Source organism: Ciconia boyciana, chromosome 3 (assembly GCF_034638445.1).
Source record: "Ciconia boyciana chromosome 3, ASM3463844v1, whole genome shotgun sequence".
In the NCBI taxonomy this organism is placed as follows: Eukaryota; Metazoa; Chordata; class Aves; order Ciconiiformes; family Ciconiidae; genus Ciconia; species Ciconia boyciana.
In genome coordinates, this window is record NC_132936.1 from 11390227 (window position 1) to 11414742 (window position 24516).

A 24516-nucleotide genomic window follows, 5' to 3' on the forward strand; every position below is an offset into this window, starting at 1 on the left:
TATACCTTCAAACAGATGCTTTCCTCCATGCTGAGTACCACAGTGCCAGGACTAACTTAGCAGACAGTATCTGAATGAGGGAGTTTAGCATTACTTCACATATCTCCACAAAACACCCAAACCAGCCTTGTGCTCTGTGTGTATCAATCACAAGACTCTTGCCCAAGAAAACTGAGCAATTCTGAGTCTCTCTGAGACTCGCCGAAACAATGCTACAGCTGCAGCAAGGGAATGCAAAAAGACCCTTTTCAGTTTTCTTCTGCAAGCCTAAAGATCCTATGCTGACAACAAGGTCATCTATCTCAGATCAAGGTTTATTATTTTTGTGAAACTCAGATCACTCAACACCTGGAGGCAATTTCCTAAGCATCTGCATTTTTACAATGTGAAGCCAAGGTGGGACGAAAGGGCAAAACCCACCCAGCTCTCAGAAAACCTGGCACTCCTGGGCTTTGCAAGTTTGCCTTAGCTGAGTAAAGTTGTCATTTGCAGGGTATCCATGAAAAGCTTCTGGTTTAAGTGAAGCAACACTGTGGTTGTGATTTTCCCTTCATTATACAGAACACCCATATTTTAGAAAATTTCAGTCATACTTCATCCTGGCCTTAAAAAATTATGTTGTCAGAAGAAATGGATATAACACTGAAAAGCAGTGCTCTGAGCAGAGGATGCAATTATACTAGCAAAGTGTAGAGAGGCCCATGGGCTGGCCATCTCTCATCCCCGACCTGGGCCAGCTTGCACTCTCGCAGGCACAGCTCAGGCATGGTTCAGGAGCTGGACCACTGTGAACAGGCATTTTGGATGTGGACACTCAGTTTTGGGGGAGAAGGTTGCTTACCTGTCTGGATGTGAGGCATGCCGCAACTCTAGACCGTGGGGCAGAAAGCAGTCCTTGAACTATGTGCTATTCACAATGGTGCCATCTTAGGATTTATCTTGCCAGGAGGACATGAGAGAACAAGAGCAAATGAGGCTCTCAGCAGCACTTCAGACATCAGGACTTAGCAGGAGGCAGTGAGTTACTGTAAAAAAGTCAAGATTCAACTTAGGACACTAAGTTGAGGTGTCTACATCTAGGCGTCAGCATGGGAGGCAAAGCAGCAGTTCAGTTTTTACCACCTGAGACCTTCTTGGTGCCCTCTCTTGCTTCTGGACAACAGTGAAAAAGACTTTGGGTCTTTTCTGTGCTATGTCATTTCTCACAGCACCACATAAATGTCTTGTGCACCCCAGGATATTTTTCTGGGCAACCAAGCTGAGCCCATAGCCTTGGGGACTGGTGACCTGAATTGCTCGCTGGGCTTCATTGGCTGTACTGACAAGCTCTTCACTGACCATGATGGTCTCATATGTAAAATGCATACTACATGTGGTTTGCATGTAGACACTGAAGTTCAGGAGTCTTAATATAGAGGCAACTTTCTAAAGGATTAATCTTTAAATTCACAATACATTTCATTAATTTAAAAAGATAGACAAATAAAATCATATATTGGTCTTAATTAAGGTTATTATAAAGAAAAAAATCAGAATATTACTCTTATTTGTTCTGTTCAAAGCCTAGAGAGGTACAGATATCAAGGGCTACAAGTGCTGATTTCCATACTTTGTATTACTCTTCGTTCTGCTATTCTAGGTACTGAAACTTTGTCTATGTGAGATGGTATTGCATTTTTAGAGAAGGTCACGGGTGGATCATGTCTGTGGATGCAGCACTGGTCTCTAACATTTTTCAATATTTTTATAGAGCACAGAAAGCAAGAGTGGTAATAAATTCCCAGGTCATATCTAGCCTGCTAGCACCCTCTCCACAACAGTGACAGAGAGTCTTCTCAGATGGACGCACTGCAATGTGAGAACTTCCAACAGAAGAAATGAAGGGGCAGTAGCAAGAAGAGAGAGGCTTGGCAAATGGCTGAGTAAGAGACTTTACTGGGCATATTCAGACTTGCCAAACTGAGCCCAAATACATGACCTGGCGTCTGTCAGGATGTGTCCAAGACCACTATATGCTCAGTCTCGTGATGGACATGATGTCAGGCAGAGGAGTCTGACTCAGATCTGTCCTCCACCCTGCTGTTGAGTGTCTGCTGGATCCTGGGAGCATCCCTAACCTCTTTGCGCCTCTGCTGATTGTCTTCCCATGTTTTTGGTCTCATTTGCTTACTCTTGTAACACTTTCAGCATGTGCTAAGTTGGGTCCAGTTTTGAACTATGCCTCCTTGAAAACTGGAGCAACCCTGACTCAACCTCCCATTCAGAAACTTGGGCCACAAAACAACGCTGTGCACCCCACATTGAGCAGTGTTTTCCTGGTCACAGCAGTGAGCTTTAACAAAGTGTTTTAAATGAGCAGAACTTTATTAGGGGGAAAGGAGGGAAGGAAACAAAAGGAAGCATTAGTCTGGGAAACCTGAATTAACAGTCAGCAAGCCCCAGCCTTGCTCCTCAGCATGGTTATTAAGGAATTAGCCTGGACCCAGCTTTCTGCCTGCAGCCATGACGGTGCCGAAGGGACAACTGCTCCCTCCTCCCTGGCTGCACTTCCCTTGCAGCATGCCCATGCTCAGGATGGTTCAGTGGGATGGCTGGTCAGGCCGTGAGTATCCCATGGACAATGATCCCAGCCTTGCTGCTGGTGAAGGATGTCCCCATGGAGTCCCCCGTCTAGGGAGATGCTCCCAGTTGCCCCAGACTGGTGCCCGGTAGCCTCCAGGCCATGGCTTTTGCCATGGGCTCCTGTGGCTTACAGGAGCCCTGCAGCTCAGCAGTACCACCCCTTGCTTACAGCTGAGGACCTGTTCCTGTCTGCAGTCATCACTCTCTCAGGCCACCTCCTCGCCTTGTCAGGGCCATCACCACGCTGGTATCCACCTGGAGCTCCCTTGGGAAGCTAGGGGTGGCTCTTCTCCAGGTTCACCAATGGGGCCAGAGGATTCCACAACTTTTACGATGCCCAGCCATCACATTTACAAGCTTTCTGGATGCAGCAGTTGTCTCCTACTATGTGTTTTCACTGTAGCAAGGCCAAAAAATATAAAGGTTCTAGCTATTACCAGTGTAAGTAACAATGATGGTTTCAATAATACAATGCTATATGGTCCACGAGAGGATTGTAACTCTACCAAATGGCCAAAAGTGATTGCAGTGCAAACAGGAAGGCTGGCTAAAAAAAAAAAAATCGTGTAGGTAGTGACCTGTTGAAGCACTGGCCTCTTTGCGATGGAGAATGTGGTTGATAACCATCACCCCTCTGATGCCTGAGAAGAAGAGGGATGTGTGCACAGGTACAGGGGGAGGCATGATGCAGGAGGGTGAGGAAAGGAAACACAGGGAACAACAAGGGGGAAAAAGGATGAGCAGAGCGCGTGATGTGAGATGGGGCAGGAGAGCAGGATGAGGCAGAGAAACAGCCGATCTGAGACATATGGTGCAGCTGTTTCCTACCCACAATGTTCCATCTTCCCTGATGATACCCCTCCTCCCCCTTCCTTCTCCCCCTTCAAGTCTTCACTACCAGCACACGCTGTGTGCTCAGGACTGCAGACCAGGACATCTCCTGCCTGGACAGCCACAATGGCACCAGTGCTACTGACATCCAAAAGAGCCTGGAAGTCCTCATTTCCAACCAGTACCTCTCCTCCTCCAACCGGTACCTCTCCTCCTCCCTCAGCATGCTTTGGCACTGATATTAGCCTTAAAGGTCCTTACATCAGGAACGAATTGCATTTGGTTCAGGTTTGCCAAGTGCTATTATAATCCATATTTGTATCTCTCCAAAGCCTTTCTACCAGGTCCCAGGATATATTCTCCCTCTTATTACGTGTTACAGAAACTCCCTTTGAGCCGTGTCCCCTCCCCGTGCACACAGAGCAGCACGCACAGGGTTAACCGAGCTCTTTACAGCATTCAAATTTTTGAAAAATGGGCCATGGGTATTGTAGCTTTCAGCATGTTTCCTCCTGTGTGGAGACGCGGAGCTGGAACGTGCTGTGGGTGGCAAACATGAGTGACATGGTACAATGTTCGGGCTGGTCTGACTCAGCTGAAGCTGCAGCCGAGTTAGAGGCAGCGGTGCTGGCTCAGCCCGGGAGTGGAGAAATGTCTCTGTTGGGTATGATAATGGAGCGTGAGAGATGTTGGGAGGTGAAAGCCATGGCAGACCAAGCTGGCAGCAGGACCCTGAAAACACTCATCTCCCAGTGGCCCAGCCAGGCTGCCTCGCTCCCAAGGATGTGATTCATGGACATACAGTAATCAAGGGAAATATTTGATGTTGCCCCCACCCTCTCACAGCAAAAAAATGTGTTGGCTTTCATGGCCTGCAGGCAGCTCGCTCACGCACGTTGTGCATTCCTTGGAGCAAGGAAACAACCAGCGGTGTTTCACCGGAGAAGAGAAACACCCGAGCAGTGCCGAGGATGACATGGGCTGAGAAGGAGAAGAACAAATAGTCCTCAGCACCCGGCACTGGGAGAGGCCGTCCTCGGGCCTGGGACGCGCCGGCAGCCCGAGGGGCATCGGGCTGGAGCGACAGTGTCATATTCCCTGCAGCTGACAGTGAGGAGTCGTGGGATGAAACAGAGACTTTCCCTGAGGAAAAGCCCTGGTTCACATAAAAAAAAAATTAAAAATTCGATCTGCTGCCGCATGTGTAGCTTGGCTCTGTTACGACTTGCGCGTGATTTTTGAGCAGCCCTCCTCATGGCTGGAGAGGCATCAGCCATTTTGTGCTTAGGCACAAATTAAAGGATGTCTTGTCTTTGTTTTCCCATCGTCTGTCCTCTCTGTACTGCATACAGCTGATCTTTACTCACCCTTACTTTATAGGGAAGGGCAAAACACCCAAGTATTCAAGTGCATTGTATCAAAGATGCTATTTAAAAAAAAAAAAAAAACAGAACACAAAAAACCCACCCTGAGTATGCAGTGAGAGGGCCTCCATCTCTCAGGTGGAGATGAGATTTTGGGACTTTGTAATATCAATCTGGCAGTTTGGGCTCCTGTCTCAAAGGAGCTTCTTCATTAAATAAATCCTATTTACATCTGCTTGTCTATCACCAGAAGAACCACTCTGGGCAAATCCTACCTCTCTTCCTTCTGTAAATGACTGTGACGAGCTCACTCATGTGCACTGGATCTGCATTGCTTAAAGTTAGTAACAAACAACTTAGTGAAATAAAATTAGCATTTTAGCCATTTCTTTCTCAGCTTCTCATTTCCTGATTTCTCTTTGTTATCTACGTAGGAGGAAAGCAAGTGAGATCTTCATTCTTTCTGGCTGTGAGGCAATTAATTTATCTTTTTAATTGTGAGGGTGTTTTGCCATAAATGGTTTAATTTCTACCCAGCTTGTCTTCTGCATCCCCCACTTCTCAAAATCTTTGAGAAATATAATGTGTTACCACTGCATGGGCTCCCTAACTCCCACATTGTGCTACCTCCGGAAAATACTTCCATGGGGATACCTATTATGTCAAGCACTTTTTAAAATTATAGGGGCTTTAAGCAGTCTTGCTCCCTGCCAGGCCTGATTACATTGCTGTGAGGACAGCCAGACGGCTGGCGTGTTGTCCCTGCCAAGGCGGCCCCTCTGCCCCCTTCCCATGGGGTCAAGGTGACTTGAATCCCTGCCTGCCCCAGGAAGGCTGCTTTTTGGGGAGCAATTTTGTTTACATGCTGTGACAGCTTCTTCCCTTGGTGGAACACGAAAGGAAAAGAACTCACCCCACAAGTACCCTGACAGCTAGAGAGGGTTAAAAGTTTCCTCCAGAAACCTTCTTTATCTGAAAATTTTGGCTAATATGAACCAAAATGGTTTGCTAGAACATGTGTATCCCCTTTGGAGGGTGAAAAAAGGGAGAGATTTTTGCTTAACACAGGAGAAATGTACTTCACCAAGGTAGCTAACAGGTCAGTGTCAGAGACCTCTGCCTAGATCAGAGTTCGAATGTCCTTTCTACAAATAGCTGGACATGAGGACAGGGACTCGACCTTTAGTCTACCATCTAAATCTGAGTATAAAAAAAAAAACATTTCCTGTTTAGTCAGAGGTTGAATGAGTAGTTAGAGGGGAAATTTTGGCTTGGGCTGAACCAAGAAACAGAGATTTGGGGTTTCTGGAGAAGAGAAATACTTTTGTTACCATCTAAGATATTTTTGATCTAAACCCAAATGTTTTAAGACTCTTGGGAGAGGTAGAACTTAATCCTTCAACGGCTTGCTTTTGTAAATTTAGGATCATTTTAAAACTCAAGATGCCTTTCTGCAATGAAAAGTGAAAAGTTATGTTTGGCAAATGGCAGGAAGAAATACCAAAGTAATATTTTCAAAAAATACGCCTCCATTTTGAGGATCAATATTTTTGGCCAAACGTAACCCAGATCTACAAACAGATTTGGTCTTTCTAAAGGTGGGGGTTTTTTTTCAGGAAAAAAAGTACTGTTTGTAAAATTAAATGTAAAAAGCTTCCACATTCTCTCACCACACCTGAAATAAGGATCTTGACCATTTGGGTACACTGGAGTAGGTGAGAGGCTTCTCCCTCACTCATATTCTTTTTTCATCCCTAAAAATAGTGGTTTCCTCCTGGGGTGAAACAAGAAATCAGTTTTCTGGTCAGAGCTCTTGCTGGAAACAGCCCTGTCTCCCAGGAGGGGTGAACTCCATTGCAAACCTACTTTCCCATTAAATGCCTGACCAACGCATGGGAGCAGTTTATGAACGGGAACACTGCCAGCAAGGCCACATGCACTTCCCAGTCCCCTGGCCTCTCACCAGGCTGCTGACAGCAAAAGAGGTGGCAGAGGAATTATCTAAGACAGTGGCACAATCTCTTGTGGACTAATTCCAGAGGAAAGCAAGACAAAATTATCCTCCAGGTTTGAGGCTCTTACTGTCCAAGGAAGAGAAAAAACCACTAATGAACGACTTTTGGTGAGCTAAGTATCAGGACATGTACCTGTAGGTAAACGCGTGTTTAATTTCTTGAGCTGGATATCAGTTGCACTATTGTGAATAATATCAGACAGATTATGACTATTTCGCCACTCCTGCAGACTCAGAGGATGGCAAGTCAAAATCGTTGCCCTTATCTGTTCTGCCTGTTTGCTCTTGTGAAAAGCAAGGGACAGGCTTTCGAGTGGGACAGGTTTTTGAGGGCTTATTGTCAACAGCTGTAACTGCTTTCAGCACAATTCACACCCAAAGGCAGGTCAGCGAGCATTATTTTCACTTCCCTTGGAAATGTACTGAGAAACGCCCGAGATGAGATTTTATGTAATGCAGCGATGTGGTACAGCACTCCACAGGCCATTTACTGGACCTGGTGATTTAGACTAGCATGAAGAAGCAAGGTTACTTTATTAAAAGCTCACTCCTGCCTCTACAGTATCGTCGAAACAAAAAATTTTACACGATCTCAGTATCAGGCATGCTGGTTTTCCATGGCAGTGTGATGCACTGATGCACATGCGAACTACAGTTTCACAGCCAATGCATGTGCCATAAATTCACACAAAAAAAGTCTTTCCTTGTATTTATAGGGCCAGGATGTTATAATGCATAAAATTGTATGTTTAGATTTTACAATAGTTCCCTTCTGTGGGCAGAAACCTTATTGCCCCAAAAATAAATACTGTGAAACAAAAATAAATGCCAAGGGAATACTGGCTTCAATATAAACGGCCTAAATTCTGGCTCCTTAACTGGTACCTTCCTTGTATAATAACCACTATGAGTGGAGTATGACCCTGAATGCTCGGTCGTTACCTCCTGGGGTGTCATGGGGAAAGCAGAGCTGCTAATTCTCAAAAGTGTGTAGTGAAGTATAACATAAGAAAGGGCAGGACTAAGCTTTACCTCATTTTTTAATTCAACGACTCATTCATTCAAATAAGATTTACGAAGACATTAGGCAATTTTGCTGTACGCAGTCATTAGGGGTGTGTAATGAATATCTAATTCACAGACTGAGAGATTTAATTGGATGTAGATCGTCTTATGACCGTGGTCAGAAAGCAAACAGCGACTGTGCACCAAATGAGCTTATAACAAAATGTCTTGAAGTCTCTGACTCAGTTGTTGTCTTATGTAAAAGAGAAAGGCTAGAGAATTGTGAAACCTTGTAAATTATGCAAGGAAGGAGTTTAATTACTTTTATTGAATTTATAGATTTTTTTGCACTGCTAGGAGCTTTTAATTACTCATTACGTTTTGAGCACTTGAAAATCAGAAATAAGAACTGCAGGTAAATTTGTCCTTGATACTGCTTTTAGAGTAATGGAAAATTAAATGTATTTGTACAGGTTATTTTACAGTGATATTTTAATTCATACATAATATACTGAAAGAGAAAAACAAGCAAACAAACAAAATCTTATTCACTCATTTCTTCCTGAAAACTTGTCAAAGAGATTAAGTAAACATTTCTCAGCAATCACGTAACAGCATTTTTACTTCCACTAGAAAGGTTCTCCCACTTTGAAAAATTCCAAATGTATTTATTTATGTTACCAAAGAGCATTTCAGAAAGTTGTAACACACACACACACATCTATTTTCCAGCCTGCAATTTACTGGAAATACTGACATAGTTTCTTGCAAATAAAAGATGGGGAAAATATAAAAATGTAATATTTATTCTAAATGTATAAAAATCTAATAATAAACACTCGACACATGGATTAATTGAAAGAAAAAGCTATTTTTTCACATTTAAAAATTCTCAATGTATCAAGAAGGAGAAACAGAAATTTAAGTATGCCTCATTATCTTCCAAAGCTGTTCAGCACTAATGGAGTGAAAGACACAGTAATTTGAATTTTTTTACATGGACACCTACAACCATTAATTTTACAGAATATACCAGAAGAAAAACAAGTGAAAATGCATTTGATAATGACTCATACTTCCATTTGTAAACAGGGCATAAGCACTTGACACAAGGAAATGGAAGTCAGATCTGGGGAGTTATGGAAAGATACATAATGTACTTTAGCTCAGAAGAATTGCTGATTATTTCAAGTAATGCTGACCCCAGTGTCCCTTGTCCCTTAACGTAGTCACCTTGCCCACGGCAATGACAGTCACTGGATTTAACTGAATTCTCAATTACATTTGTGTTGCTGCTATTGGGTTTAATTTACCAATTTGGTTTATTAGGCAGTTAACTAGTTGTGTGAAACAAAGAGTGGAATTCAGGTGTCTGTCATTATCAATACCAATACTGCAATCCCAAGTATCGCATCTCCATCAATTTTATTGACTAGCAGGGACTACAGAGCCTAAATTGTGGTAACAGGGAGAAAAAAGTATCACAATGGTGTTCCTGTATTTTCACAGTTATAAATTTCCACTTAGTCTGCACTCTGCACATCCTCAGGGTTCCAGCAATTCTTGCTGATGGCTGACCTCGGTTTAGTAATCTCATTTCTCCGCTTCTCATGTAGCACTGAGATGGCACATAAAAACAAAGCATGTCAATTTGATTTGAGTATTTTGACATCTCCTCTAACACCTTTACAGCATGAGCACAACAATAATAAATCACTACCATTGTTTATTATTTGCACCCAAACTGTCAGTGTTTAAGAGGCATTTGGACAACGCCTTTAATAACATGCTTTAACTTTTGGTCAGCCCTGAAGTGGTCAGGCAGTTGGACTAGATGATCATTGTAGGTCCCTTCCAACTGAAATTATTCTATTCTATTCTATTCTATTCTATTCTATTCTATTCTATTCTATACAAAAGCCTTGACCAAGTTCAGGAGATGACTGTAGTAACGTCTTTCTGCATAAAAGTGATGATTAGGTCTTTGCCTCAAAGGTGCAAGATGGCTATAAAAAATAATTAGTATAACTTGAAGGTTTACTACCTAAGCCAGGTTCTCCTGGTAGCCAGGAAGAGGTGGCAGGATGCGGAGGGTGTTTTGGGGCTGGATGGCGCGGTGGCCCGGGCCAACACCGCGATGTGAGTACCGGCGCCTGTGCTTGGACCTGCACCCTGCAAGCGTGGAGTTTGCTAGTACCAAACATGCCTGATGAGACTGGGCTTTCAGCTCCGGCTACCTACCCCCAGTAGTTTACAAACCAAGCCCCAATTACGTGAAGCTCACTCATCCTACCACCACATATTTATGCTGTCTTGCCACTCTTGAGCAAAGTTTTCAGCCAAGCGGTGAAGAATTTGATGCTAAACACCGAAGCACAAAAAAGGATACGAGCCAGTGACGAAGAGCTGCGAATCCCGGCAGTCTGTGGTGCCTCTTGCTCGCCTGCCCCAGTTTTGGGTTACACCACATGTGTGACTCAGCCGGGGGAGAGTGAGTGCTGGGAGGGGTCGGAAATAAATGTGTTTGGAGGAGGAAATTGAAGGAAGAAAAGTGTTTTCTGTAGGGGAATAGAACAGTATGTAGGACTGTATGGTGGAAATCCAACATAAGCCTTGTGCAAGTCTAACTGCTATGATCCCCCACGACTGTCTTCTCATTCCTTAAGTAATTGAAGCTTCAGTTCAGCAAAGCATTTAAGCTCAGGCTTCGTTTTACGCTGTCAGTAAGTGCTTTGCTGAACAGGGGCTTAAAGTATCAAGCTTGTTACACGAGATTTATCCCACCTAATTTTAGATGTTTGCAGTGCAGATATCTACACCAGAGCTAGTGACTCTGGGCTCTCCTCATAAGTAATGGGGAGAAATAAGCATTTCTGGGGTGCTGCTCATTAGGCCTACTCTGCCTTAGAATGAGAAATACCATTCAGTAGAAGTGTTTGCAAGCAAAGCTTAAAATAGCTAGATCAGATGTAAACATCTACAATCCAGGTACCCACATTCATATACCTGAACCACAACAACCTCTGATGACAGATAAGTAGAAAAAAACATACCAATTAGAAATTATTTTCTTGGTGAGAAAGTTACAGTTTTAATTGTTTTTAAGACAAACAGTGGAAGAAAATAATAGACCATTGTGATTCCCTTGTTTAAGGCATTATTTCTTTCATACTTTCATTGTCTGAAATTGCTCCTCTGCCTCCATCAGTTACTGAGGGTTCCTGCTCACCAGCCTAACTTTTAGAAAGCTGCAGCTAGGTAAGATTGATCTCCTCTTGTGTCAGACAGATATTTTTGGAGGAGGAATCCCAAACATTCAAGACATTTCTGTAGAGTTATTCGACTCGGAACTTGTGTTTCTCTGAACGTTGAAGACCGCTGCTCTCCCTGTGTAGGCAACTAGGACGTAAACTTACGGGAATTACTGCAAATATAGCAATGCCTGGAATCCCTGTGTGAAATAACTGCAAAACCTTTAATCCTTGTTATCTCTGAGAGCACATATTTTTGTTTACTTGATTAGCAGTGGGATAGGATGACCGATTAGTGTGTTTGGCAGTAAAGCATTGCACTGTTTCTCTGTTTGCCCTCCACAGACTGCCTCTGGGAAGATGCTGGTTCTTGGGGAAACACCATTGACTAGAAGAGCAGCAGCAGCCCTCGGTGTGGAGTGGTGGGGTGGTCAGGGAATGTGTGGTAACTGCAAAAACAGCAGCAGCAACTGTAGTTGTTGAAAGTACAACACAGCAGCAAATAGACTTTTGTTAAACTTAAGGAGTTGGTGCTTAATGTGGTCTGACACCTACAGCAGGAGTCAACGATGCCCATTCAAGCACTGAACTGAGGCAGTAAGTTAGGAGTAAAATCACTTGACATTTCCTTCTATGAACAGTGGAGGGAGACAGCTCCAGAAAACAATTCATCCTATCCCAAGGAAAAGATTTAAAAATTGTGGGTTGAATGGCTCTCTGAATACAGCAGCCTCTTTCTAATTGCAAGAAAGTCAGCAGACCCTTAACCAAGGTGGATAGCCCAGTCTTAAAATGTTGCTAATATAAATTATGTGCTTCTCAGCACTGGAAAAGTCATCTTCTTTGCAACTCTATGACATCTACCAAAATGAGGACCATGCTGAGATTGCTGCTTCTATGTGCTATCACAGGGCAGCTGATAACAGAGCTCTGGGCTCTGTGAAACCTGCAGAGGGAAAATTCACGTACAGGACCACAACATGTCTTTCTCTTTTGACGTTTAAAGCTTTCTGATTCTAACATACATTACAGCTTCTACCGCAAGCAGTACTCTGGGAGCTACATGGGGACCAAATCTGGTAAAGAGTTTATTTTACTTGGGGACAGATTCTGTCTGGGTGTTTTGTGGGACTCGAAGAAGAGGAAATGATTCACTGACAAAGGGGGGAACAGACATCTTGACTCACAGTTTCCTGATTTAACCACTAGACAATTCCTCTAGCAATTCCTTCGTGCATCGAAAGGATGGATTAGTTTCTTAATTCCTTAAACATCATGAAATGGTTGTCCTGGATTATATATCCAGGCTTACCATACTGCCTATTGAGGGAAGATCTCTGGGTTTTTATTCTGCAAGTTTGCATAAAAAGTACCAAAATAAGTATGTTTGCCCAACAATCTTGTTGATGCTAATGGAACCAAAGTGCAGACTTGAGTCTGCTGCACTGCCTTTCTCATATGTACAGGGCTGGGGGCTTTAGGGTTGATATACTCAAATCTCACTTAGTTCCAAACATTCCAAACATAAAGAACATGGTTTTTATGCCCAATTCTGTAAGATTCTGAATGATGGCTAAGAAACACAAAAGGATTAGGTCTACGTGAAAGCAAATTTAAGACATTACCGTTCAATTAAATAATTCTGGAGTTTCACTTTCCTTCCAGTAAATAGAATTTCTTTGTGTCTATGGCCACTATAAGTTGTGTCTAGATCATACAAGGATAATTAAAAGAGTGCTTTATGAGGCATGGGGGGAGCCAAAAAACTTATAGTTACATTTAAGCTGTCAGCTGTACTTGAGAGTCTTAAACTAAACTCCACTGCTACCAGGTTGTCTCATATATGCAGTTTCTTTTCTAAATTATTTATCCTAAAGATAAAATACAGTATTTTCAAAATCAGTTTGCTTATGTTGACAAATCAGTAGACTCACTCCACAGGATCCTCTTGCAGGAGCTTTCAGATTTGTAGCCCAGGCAATCTTTCCCCCTGGCTGCCTTGCAGACTGGTTTTAGTTTTAGGACTGTGCCATCTGCTGTTGGAATTGCAAATTTTTCTGGGTCTGCACAGTCTGCAACTGCCAGCTCCGACAGTCTGGCCGCGCGTGACTGTGATTTGTTCCCATGTGAGGGACAGATGTTGTAGGGCAACTCTGTCTGCCATCCTCGTCGGAGGCTTCAACCTTCCCAGGATCGTTTATTCCACTGTTTTGAAGGGCTCTGCTTTGGCACGGACGTGTAAGGGCCTCCCTTTGTCCCTGTTGCTCAGAAGTAATTTTATCAAAGTTGGTATGACACACATAGGATGCAGGGCCATATTCTGCAATATTACATTTTAACAGAAAATTGGAACCTCCTTTCTCCTCTTCAGTTCCATGAGCAGAGAAGGTGCACAGACAACTAAGGAATGCGCAATTTCAGCTTCCCAGCATATTTGCTAGCTTTAGGTACCATTGCAATTGCTGTTGAGTGAGGCTGTAGCTCCAGGTGAATTGAGCAGGAAGGGAAGAGCCATGTTGGAGACTGGCCCCACAAAACAAGGAACAAAGAGCACCACAGCTTCTCAAGGGCAGTGGGGAGCATCCCTCAGCAACGTGGGAATGCTGGGTCTCAAAAAGTGGTTTAAAACTAAGATACTTCTTAGGATGTCCCATGGCTTAGTCTGTCAGGCCCTCTGCCTGATCCTCGTGATGGGGCTACTGCCATCCCTGAGACTCAAGAAATTCACTTGCTCACAGACGTGTTTTCCCAAGGTGAGGAAAATATGGCCCACTGGATTGCATTAGCCCTGCCTGCTTTTGTCTGGAAGCTGTCTTGGTATATGAGTTAGTAACACAGTTATTCCAGCTGCGTTTCTAATCACACAGATGGAGTCTCTTAGGTCTGACACAGTGGTCCTGTAGCCAGGGCTCCAAAACTTTCATCTGACTTAGGGCTGTTACTTGGGCTCTGCTGGGCAAGAGGTCTGGGGTTGTGGGTGATGCTCTGCTTTTAAGGTCTGATCTTGCAAAGAGTTATTTCCAGACTCTTGCAATGGCATCTTAACAACCTGTGATGCTCTGACCCCTCATCTGTGCATTCACACAGGACCATGTATTGAATGCACCACATGCTCGGTCCCTAAGGCACATGCAGTACTGTCTGCTGGTGGCTTCACATAGCACAGAGTACCTCTTTGGGCAGTCCAGTGCAGACCTCCTCACTAGTACCAAACAAGCCATTTCTTGAACTGGAAACAGCACAGGCACATCACCATAGTAGTGCAAATAACCTTATTGGTGCTGTTGGGAGGCAGAGTGAATTAGGGTATCTGTTGTTCAGAGCAGGTACAGTTGTACGGTAAGGAGTACCAGTGCAGTATCTCAGGGCAGCATTTCACCCTCCTACATAGACCCCACATTTGTGCATTTGGAGCAAGCTGTGATAGCTTTAACGTGGCAATGAATCATGTGGCTGAGACATGAACCGAATGTCCTGCACTGGGAACTGGCATTTTTACTAGAGCTTGGACACAGACAGCACACAGCAGGATTGGACCATCAGGGCATGTTGAATTCCCAATAAAAAAGTGCTAGCAAAGTTCAAACTGACATCAGTTTTCTGAAAAATTAGTTCTTGGAATAAACACTCTGCTCAGGTGAGTATTATGTTAGGTGGGGCTTAGATTGGTGCCATCTCATAGAATCATAGAATCATAGAATGGTTTGGGTTGGAAGGGACCTTAAAGATCATCTAGTCCAACCCTCCTGCCATAGGCAGGGACACCTTCCACTAGAGCAAGCTGCTCAAAGCCCCATCCAGCCTGGCCTTAAACACTTCCAGGGATGAGGCATCCACAGCTTCTCTGGGCAACCTGTTCCAGTGCCTCACCACCCTCACCATAGTGAAGAATTTCTTCCTTAGATCTATTCTAAATCTACCCTCTTTCAGTTTAAAGCCATTACCCCTTGTCCTATCACTACATGCCCTTGTAAAGAGTCCCTCTCCAGCTTTCTCGTAGGCCCCTTCAGGTACTGGAAGGCTGCAATAAGGTCTCCCCAGAGCCTTGTCTTCTCCAGGCTGAACAACCCCAACTCTCTCAGCCTGTCTTCATAGGAGAGGTGCTCCAGCCCTCTGATCATCTTTGTGGCCCTCCTCTGCGCTCGCTCCAACAGCTCCATGTCCTTCTTATGCTGGGGGCCCCAGAACTGGATGCAGTACTCCAGGTGGGATCTCACGAGAGTGGAGTAGAATCTCCACCACATCCAAGTGCCCTCCCCTAAGTGCTAACTCAACAGTGGTAGTTTGGTCACCAGTATGATAAATGAGCCTGAAAATTAGCTGCTGAGCATTGAAATAAACTGCTAGTTTCTGTTCTTGGAGCTTGTTGAAGACTCTCATCATTTGTAGAGTGGCATCTCAGAGGGGTTGCTTGTGCATGAGAATGAGAGGATCAAGAACAAGGAATGAACTCTGACCACTGCCTTATATTATACTTTAGTTCCCGTTGTTTATATGCTGCTGGGATCACAGAGCTATTAAAAACTAGACTGAACAATAGGGATATTTATTATTGAAATTGCATTACACTCTTAACCACAAGTATCTCTTATGTGACAACATGAAAGCAGTACCACTTTGGGAAAACTGAAAACAACTGTGCATTTGGGTAGTCAGATTCCTCACAAGGGTAACCCACATCCTCTGCAGGAGCATTTCTGAGCTCCAAGGTCTGCCAGGGAGGACTGGTCAGGGAAACCATCCCAAACATATTTTCAATTTTAAAATTTCAACAAAGGGCATCTTCCTGGCAGTCACTGCAGAACAGGCACACTGTGCTCCATACCTATCTGTGGCAGGGAGCAGAAGCACTGCACCCAGCTCAGGAAATCGGGTGGCTGGCATATAGATGAGCTCTCCAGGGGGAAAAAGTCATATTTCAAGAGACACAACTGACCTGGAACTTTTTAATCCCACCCTTGGTTCCTGTTAGAATTACATCCAACTGCCCTGCATCACTAGCATATTTATACACTGACACTACTAGAAAATAAAATTTCTTACATCTTAGACATAAAATTATGTTAACAGTTAGTTAATAGGAGGATTTTAGTACAAAAGAGGATTTTGTTACTGAGAGTTGTAGGACCTGACATCTTTGGCATCTAGACTGTATAATGAGTGGGTGGTATATGCCTAGGCATCAAACCGAGAAAGGCCAGCACACCATGCAAGAAGCTGTTTAAACAAGCTGGTTAGAAATACTAAGAAACATATGCCTTAAATCCCGTTCTGCTTCAGGATTTAGGCAGTTTTTAAGGCTTGTTTTTCTCTTGACAGCATGAAGAACTCCCAGATCAATAAGCATCATTAATACTCACAGTTCGCACAACACCAGTGCTCCTCCAAGTACCTGGCCCCAAGGCTTTAGGTGTCCACCTTAACATCAACAGCTCCTGCACTGAAACATCACCCTGCTGGCCACACTAGCCCATGGCTCGTGGGAACTTGCCCCGAAGCTGTTCACAAGCACAGGAAATTCATAAGTTAAAACTGAGGCTCACAGGGAGAACAAAGTGTGTTGTCACCTGGAAAACTTGTTGTCCCTTGTAGCCCATGAGCTGGTGGAGTTTGGGGAATGCTGATCTCAGGAGACAAGCAGATGAAGGGTGTGAAAGCAAAGCCATTAACTCCTGAGCCGAAATGGCTTGGCCAGAGTTATCCAGCAGAGCTGGGAGGTGAACACAGCCCCCGAGGGGCACGTAAACCAGAAGGTTATGTTTTCGAGTTGAGAAGTAAAATGGAAAATATCAAGAACATTAAAAAAACCCCTTTTGCAGACTGAAAATGTGGCTAATATTGCTGTCCCACTTCTGCTTCATTTAATCATCTTAGAACTCACTTGTAGCAGCAAATGATTCATTTTCAGATAGAAACATGATGAAGTGTCAGCAGAGACCCCTGACATAACGATGGCCAGCATTTCCTCCCAGGACTTGAGCTTTTCCCCCAGGACACGCCATCCACTCCAACCCCTTTTTCTATGGTAGCTGCCTTCCCCCACACTGCCTGTGACCTGAGGCTAATTAGAGGAGAGCTGTTAAGAGCTTATGTGAAGCTGAAGACCTTTCCAGGTTCCCCTGACTTCAGGAGGTTTCAGAGCAGGTCTTGGATCCATGGCAGGACTACAAATGAAACAGGAGGGCTGAAAGCAGGAGGCAGATTTAGCTGTGTCTTTTTGACCACGAGGGCTTCAGCGAGAGCAAGCTGTGATGGGAAGCGAGCTCTTCCCGGAGAGAGGCCTCGGGGTCCAGCCGTCGCTGACAATTTCTCTTCAGGGGGTGGACCTGGACATGGAGCCGCCAAGCCCCTCTCCTGCCTGCCCCGAGGCCACCATGGCTCTGCCCAGCGGCAGCATGGCTCAGGAAAAAAGCTTGTCCTGCCTTGCCGTGGCTGCCTACCATTTCCAGCTTGGAGTTCCTCCTCCTGAGACACTTTGCTACCCACATTCCTGAGCTAGGCTTAAAAATAGGACTGTCTCTGATCCATGCTGGGTAAACAGATTTTAGTTCCCTGTTTTGCATGTGTTGAATTGCATGTTTTGCATGATATCTAAAGACCACAGTAAGCTGCAGGCAGCACAGTTATTGATAGCTGAGAAAAGAGCCATCTCATCTCTGGAGATGCCTTATACAGTGAATTTAAGCTCAATACCCTAAATTTAGGAAAATGTTAATGTGAAAGGAACCTGGGGTGTAGGGAACAGCTAAAGGACTTGAGCTTGGCTTAAACACACACTCCGACAGAGGCTTGGAAAATTACAAGATACTCCCTTCTGAAAAACACCTGCCAAACACAGCCCTCCCTTCTGAAATGCTGCACTGTTTGGGAAGAAATGTGGAGGAACCCTATGCAGGGGAGTCTCCAAAGGCGCTGCTGCAACAAAATGTTGTTGTATGGCGCGGCTGGCAGGGTGGTGCAACAACGGGATGGTGGGATGGCTTTGAATGGTAAATTATGTCATGTTTTAAGAGAGACAACCCTGGAAATTAAATGATGCTGGTCTAAGTTACAATATAGTTGGCGTGGCAGTTATAAAATGGGAAACCATTGCCATTATTGCTTGCACTGTCACATGCCTTATGGTGAAATTGTGGCTACCTGGGCTATGGAAGGAGACAAAAAATGTTGGGTTCATCCCAAGAGGCTGCATTTTTTGGGGCAGGGTGAGCAGAGCAGCAGCAACCCCAGCAAACCTACAGGTTACTCTGACTCTGGCTGGATTCTCGGGGCACAACTTGGGGACACAAGCCTGGGATCTAGACAAAACAGCAGTCTGAAAAACCTCAGGGCTTAGTCATTAATAGAGATTTCTTCTGTGGAGCCAGATCCAGAAGCTTCTTTGTGATGACTCCAGGCCTTCAACTGGCTGCTCACAGGACAGAGCCTTCAATAAAACAAACCTTTGTGCTAACACTCACATCCCAGGCAACTACCGACCACGGAGGAGACTCAGCCCTTTGCTGTGACACCTCCTTTGAAGGAACCAGGGTCACACATTTTGTCTTACGCAAAGGCCAGCAAGCTCCCTGGGCATACAGGGTTCACTCATAGGACACTTAGGAGCCCATTTCTGTGGGCCCAGGCGACCACAGCAGTCCACAATGTCTGAATTTTTTGGGCTTGTTTCAACAGCAATGCCCAAGAAGGATTATCTCCTTCAGGTATAAGGAGACCTGGGATTAAAGGAAGAGAAGACAAAGCAAGAAATCATCTACAACCAGGTTACATCTCTGGGGCAGCAGCCCCATAAGTCTCAGGTCTGACTCCCCATGCTGAGATGATTTGCCCCAGCTCTCCTGGCTGTCCCTCTGGAGCACGAGCTCTGGTGATGGGCCAGCTCTGGGTACTTCACTGTGGTCTTTTACAGCCAGACTCACAACTTCTCTGCCTCCAATGTGAAAACACTGAACACAAACCAGGTCTGAGCAACCAGCTGCATGTGTACTGTGGGCAGAACAAATAGGCATGTACCTACAGAGCACCATGTAAATACAGCCTCCGTAAGCTACTTTTATTCTCAGGAGGGGTGCCAGGAATATAAGAAATCAAGTGCATTTCTAATAATCCTTCATTACAGAAAGTGATACTGCGAACAGCGCAGAAGCAAATGTTAATCCACTGACCACACCTGCCATACAGATATGATGGGACAGACCATCTGAAAGCAACACTAACTCATCAGGGTTTGTCTGCTAATGTTGTCATACTGACCAAGGTAACCACCCTATGCAACAACCATAAATCTCTTCAGTATCCTCAGAAAGATCTATCTGTAAGTGCTCCAGATTCCCTGTTAATCACAAAAAGATTAAACTTGTTCTTCTTCCCAACATTGTGACGAGATTAGTCTGAGCTGACAAGATAGACTAAGTGCTGTAAAAACATTATTTCTCTTTTGCAGAGGAAGGAACCAAGTACAGGGCAGTACTTCCAAACAGCGAGTCCTGCTAGTTTGTAGATGTCATTTACTCTAGTAATCCAATAAATATTTTTGAATTGAAATTAGTAAACTGGCTAGAAAGCAGGAAAAACATGAGCAGGCATCTCCAGCAGAGACCCTAATGCATTGGTGTGGAAAAGAGAGCTAAAATGGTCCCACAATTTATATGCTAGGAACAAGTGAATAGGTTCAAGAGGCTGAATATTACCTCTCCATATGCTAGCACAGAAAAAGGATGTCAAGAGGATGTGCAAAATAACAGCCTCCAAAAATAGCATGAGACCTGGTGGAAATGCCTTTTGGTGAGAACCATAAAGAGGTTTAATACCTCTTAAACTCACTTCTGATGAATAAAAGTTAACATACTTGTGACACTGAAGCACTGTCTCAGGAAGAATACAGCAGCTACAAGAAGGGTATCTCTGTCAGAGAAGTCACAGAAATCAGTGGTGGGAAACTAGATAACATTAAGTTAGCAACAAGATGTAGGTTTTTTCACATGGAGGATGACTAAACATGAGAAGAAACCATGAAGGATGTGGTGGATGTGGTACATTTTTCAGACCTTCATGTCTCCAGATCAAAGTGGAAGATCCTCTTCAGATACAGAGGTTATGTGAGCATACCTAGGGAAAACTTTGTGGCCTTTGATACCTAGATCGCATGAGAATATGATATTGTCTGAACACTGAAGGGTGTAAGCCACCCTTTTATCAGTGGATACGGATTCATGCATTTTTGACACTAAAGCCTCCCTGAAGGTAACGATCGCTTCCCTCCAGCGTGTCAGCTGCACGTCTCTGAATGCCATTTTTGATAGAAATAAACTGTGTGTCATCACTAATTTACTCTGTGTTCACTGTGTCATGTGCCAGTTTGGAATAAAGCAAGGGCAGACACTTATCTTGATTTTAGACCTCCTTGGAGTCATCATTATCTTGAAAAAATGCACGCATGCTGCTGATCTCTGATGAAGGGACCTAGGAAGTTTTTAAAGCAAGAGCTTGAACTGCCTGTCAAAAGAAATAGAAAACTACCAGTTGGTTTCCCAGACACATGGATCAGAGACACAGGCTGAACAGCACTGAGAACAAATATGCATGTAAAGAACACAAGAACAATCCTGTCTTCTGCTGCTAGACAAATAATTTTTTTAATTGTATAAAATATTGATAATAGTATGTTGTAGGTTGCACTCAGCTTTTTTGTAGAGAGGAAGGGAATAAATTCTCCTGCCAGATTCCCAGATCTCCACTGCCGATGAGATGCACAGAAAATCTACCAGTGCTGCTGTATATTCATGCAGCTCTGCACAGGCTTTCCTCCAGGGGAAGAGCAGGTGCTAAGGGTGCAAGAGTGACCTGGGGCACTTAACAGCTTCTTTCTGAATTGTTTGACAGGGATGCAAACCTCTTGGCTTTCAGGAAAGCCAACTATGCATATTTTTATGTCTATTTCTGTTTTGCTCTCAAGGCCTTTCATTTTATCTTTAAACCAGCAGTGTTTATAGTTCTCAAGATGATCGTGCTCTGCTAAACAAGTTCCTTTGTCCCATACTGTTGCTGACAAATCTACTAGTGAAACAATTTTACTATTCAGTAACTTTTTTTTTTTAAGTTTTGCCTCCAACTTTTTCGCTGTACCCTTTGAACTGACATTGTTGCGTTAATGCCTACTATGACTTTGTCTACCATGCATGTCATTGCTATAGCGTATTAAAAGCAGTTGCAGCCATGCTTACTGCTGGCTTCCTCCTTCCTTTTGAAGCAGTTTTCTTTGACTGGTCTTAATTAACTCATGAGCTGGGAAAGTGCCTTCTTTCCTCCTTTCAAGACGTTTTTGTTTCTTTGTTTTAATTTCACATCTTTGGCTGAATAGATGTTTCCAGCATGTTCTTTATGAAAATGAAAGGGAAATTGAAGCTTGCATAACTTTTTATTGGTGAAAGAAACCCAGGCCACGGTTCTTCTTTGACTGCATTACCATTGCGTGCTTATTTGACTCCATTTCTTCTCCCTATTCAGAAAAGCCAAGTAACATGATTAAAGTCCTCTTCCAACTCAAAGACTTTGACAGCAAACAAAGATGGATCACTTACCAACCAAATGAATCATGTACAGGAAACCAAGGCAAGTGTTAAACATATTTACTAGGGGAATCAGTTAAGAATGGTATGCCAAAGATCTGTAAATAATTAACACCAGTTCCACGTACTGAAACAAGAGATTGAAAAGCTATTAGATAATTAGTAAAAATCTATAAAGCTGCATTCCCCAAAGCAGCCACAGATGCCGAAAGGAAGTGCTGGACTGCTAGGCCAGATATCAACTTGCCAAGGAATTAATCATCTTATTTAATGGCAAATACCTGGCCACATGGGCAGCCATGCAAAGAGATGAATAGTCTGAACAGACAGAGCACTCCACTCTCATTACTGGTTATTGACACCCTTTTGCCAGGCACGCAGCTAGCACATGCCTCAGTTTCCTCACCGATAAGCTAAACAAGCTCCGTAGTTCATCAGTTTCACGTGCGTCCATGGAAAGTCACTAGTGCACGAGGGCTTCAGACAGGAGAAAAAATGGGAAGAGTTTGTGAATTACACAAATACATTACGACTACATCTGCACATCAGCAGATGAACCTCAGGATTTGGTGCAAACGTCCCTTCGAGCCTGTAAATAAGCCGCGGGTTCTGAGGTCATCTCAGCCTGTAAATTAGCTTCATTACAGCAGAGCAAGAGGGTTGCAGCTGGGAGCAGGGCCCCGCAGCAGGAGTCGGTGCCCGGGGGACACGTACTCGCTCTGTGTTTCATTACCCGCGAATGCCTGAAATGGAGACCTGCGCTTTGATCTTGGCCACGTCCGAACATCCTCCCGCCTGCACCAGAAACAACTCCCGACCAAGGGCTCAGAAACTGGCTACCGAAAGGAGAGCTGCTCCATGTTGCTTAAACCAGTGCAAACCCCCACTGTTTTCCGTGTAGTTACCCCAAATTCCCGTAGTCTCAGAGAGGGGAGGATGAAGCCTTGTAATTTTATGAGAAGGGTCTGTTCTGAACAACCCGGTAAGCACCGATTGCTTCTAGTAGGGAAGGGACAGCTCATTCTCTCCCCTTACTGACAGTAAGGCTCAGAAAGCCTTACTGGCTTCCCTTACTGACAGCTGATTGATAGAAATGAAACTCACCTGCCTTGTTTCAGCTACAGTTTTCTGAACCGTCAGGGAAGCTGATTAAAGAGTATTAAATACTGCCAAGAGGTCTTCTCGCTGCCTCTCGAAAGGTGTTTTTGCTGAAGCAGTTTAAAAGCTTCCTCTTTACCTCTCTGACTTGTGTGAAATCACTAATTTTTCTATTGCATCTCTCGCTGTTGATTAAACACGAGCGAGGCTACAGATATTCAGTGTCAGGGTAGGGTACTGCTCTTAGCTTCCGTGGGTGAATCCTTAAGTCTACTGCTAATACATCAGGTCACGATCTTATAATTCCTGTGAAATGCTATTAAAACAATTATTTTGTTCCCTAATTTTTTCAGAAAATTTCATTTTTTCCACAATTCAGTAGAAAATAGAAAATTGAAACAAAAGTTTATGCTTTGCTTTCAGCATGAAAACTCTGCTTTGCTTTTATCGTGAAAATTGATCAAAAAAAAGACTTTTGCTTTTTTTTTTCTCCAATTGCAATCTGTTTTTGTCAAAATTGAACTGTTTCCATGAAACATTTAAACATTAATAAGACTGGATTTTTCCCCAGAAAAACTCCCAAAGCCTACCTTCATCATTTCAGCACCTTGAATAACTAACTCTGCACGCAGAGGCAGACAGGTTCGAATATGGCCCATGAGGCATTAGCGACTGCGCTATTTTGTCAGTGTACATTAACTGCATTTTGATTTGCCACAAATAGATGGTTCTAGCTCCTGATTATTGGACTTTCTTTCTGAGTCTGAATGGAGAACAACTCCCCATCAGACGTTTGCAATTAGTTTATGTCACACATAAATACCAAAATATCTTCTCAGGCTTGCAATAAAATTTCAGGCTTTCCATATAACACGACATCATGATAATTTGTGCTATTTTCATAGACCAATACTGTAAGTGATATGCCTTTAAATAAGTCTGTATTAATACTAGAAAAAGGTGTAATATGGCGATGCTTATCTTTGAAAATAAATGCCATTACAGACCGGCCACAGTAATTGCCTTTATTTTGTGAGGAAAAAAAGAAATAGAAAGGAATGGTGCAAAGCAGTAATCTCATACTCAGTTAAGCAATGCTGAGTCCTAAAATGTCTTTCAGCTTATGTTTCCCTGGGAAAAAGAAAGGCAAACTAATTTAGATGAGCTGAAAGTAGTGATATTTATTTATGATCAAAGGTATAGATTGTATGCTTTTTAACAGCTCAGACCTGGAGAGATGTATCTTCATTTTATGAACAGAGAAATCAAGGCAGGGAAAAAAGAAGAGACAAGTACCACATTAAAATGTCATAAAACTAATCATATAACTGCCATCTTTTAAGTTCAGGGGAAGCCCCCCTGTCTCTGACATTTTCACATGACTACTCAGTTACCAGCTTAGGGCTCCAGATAGGTACAAGATAGGCATATTCTCATCAGAAATCAGTATCAGGGCTACGAACAGAAACACTGAAATTTCTGAGGTTTCAGACCACAAGATTAGTCATTGCTGAACAACAGACTTTAGAAGATAAGCAGGATGAGACGGGCAGACAGAAGACAGATCATTTGTGGGACCCATGTTTAAACGGAAGCTTCCCATCCCAACAACAGCATTCGAAGTACCACCATACCCCCGCAGCCCTCTCCTGTGTACTAAGCATTTCTCCCTCCCTCCCCAAACCTTCTTCTCCCCATAAAGCCACTCAGCACATAATTTTATCGACAATCTTCCTGTATTTTAGACTGGAAATTTCCAGAGT

At 43.7% G+C, this 24516-nt stretch overlaps 1 protein-coding gene across 1 annotated transcript in view; it reads left to right on the plus strand.

Annotated features, from left to right (window-relative positions):
• Positions 1-18730: 18730 nt before the first annotated feature.
• LOC140649014 (uncharacterized) overlaps positions 18731-24516 on the plus strand; it is a 37588-nt gene continuing 31802 nt past the window's right edge. Inside the window, exon 1 of the mRNA XM_072855609.1 lies at positions 18731-18790. Coding sequence (XP_072711710.1) covers positions 18731-18790 — 60 coding nt within the window. The remainder of the gene's footprint in view (positions 18791-24516) is intronic.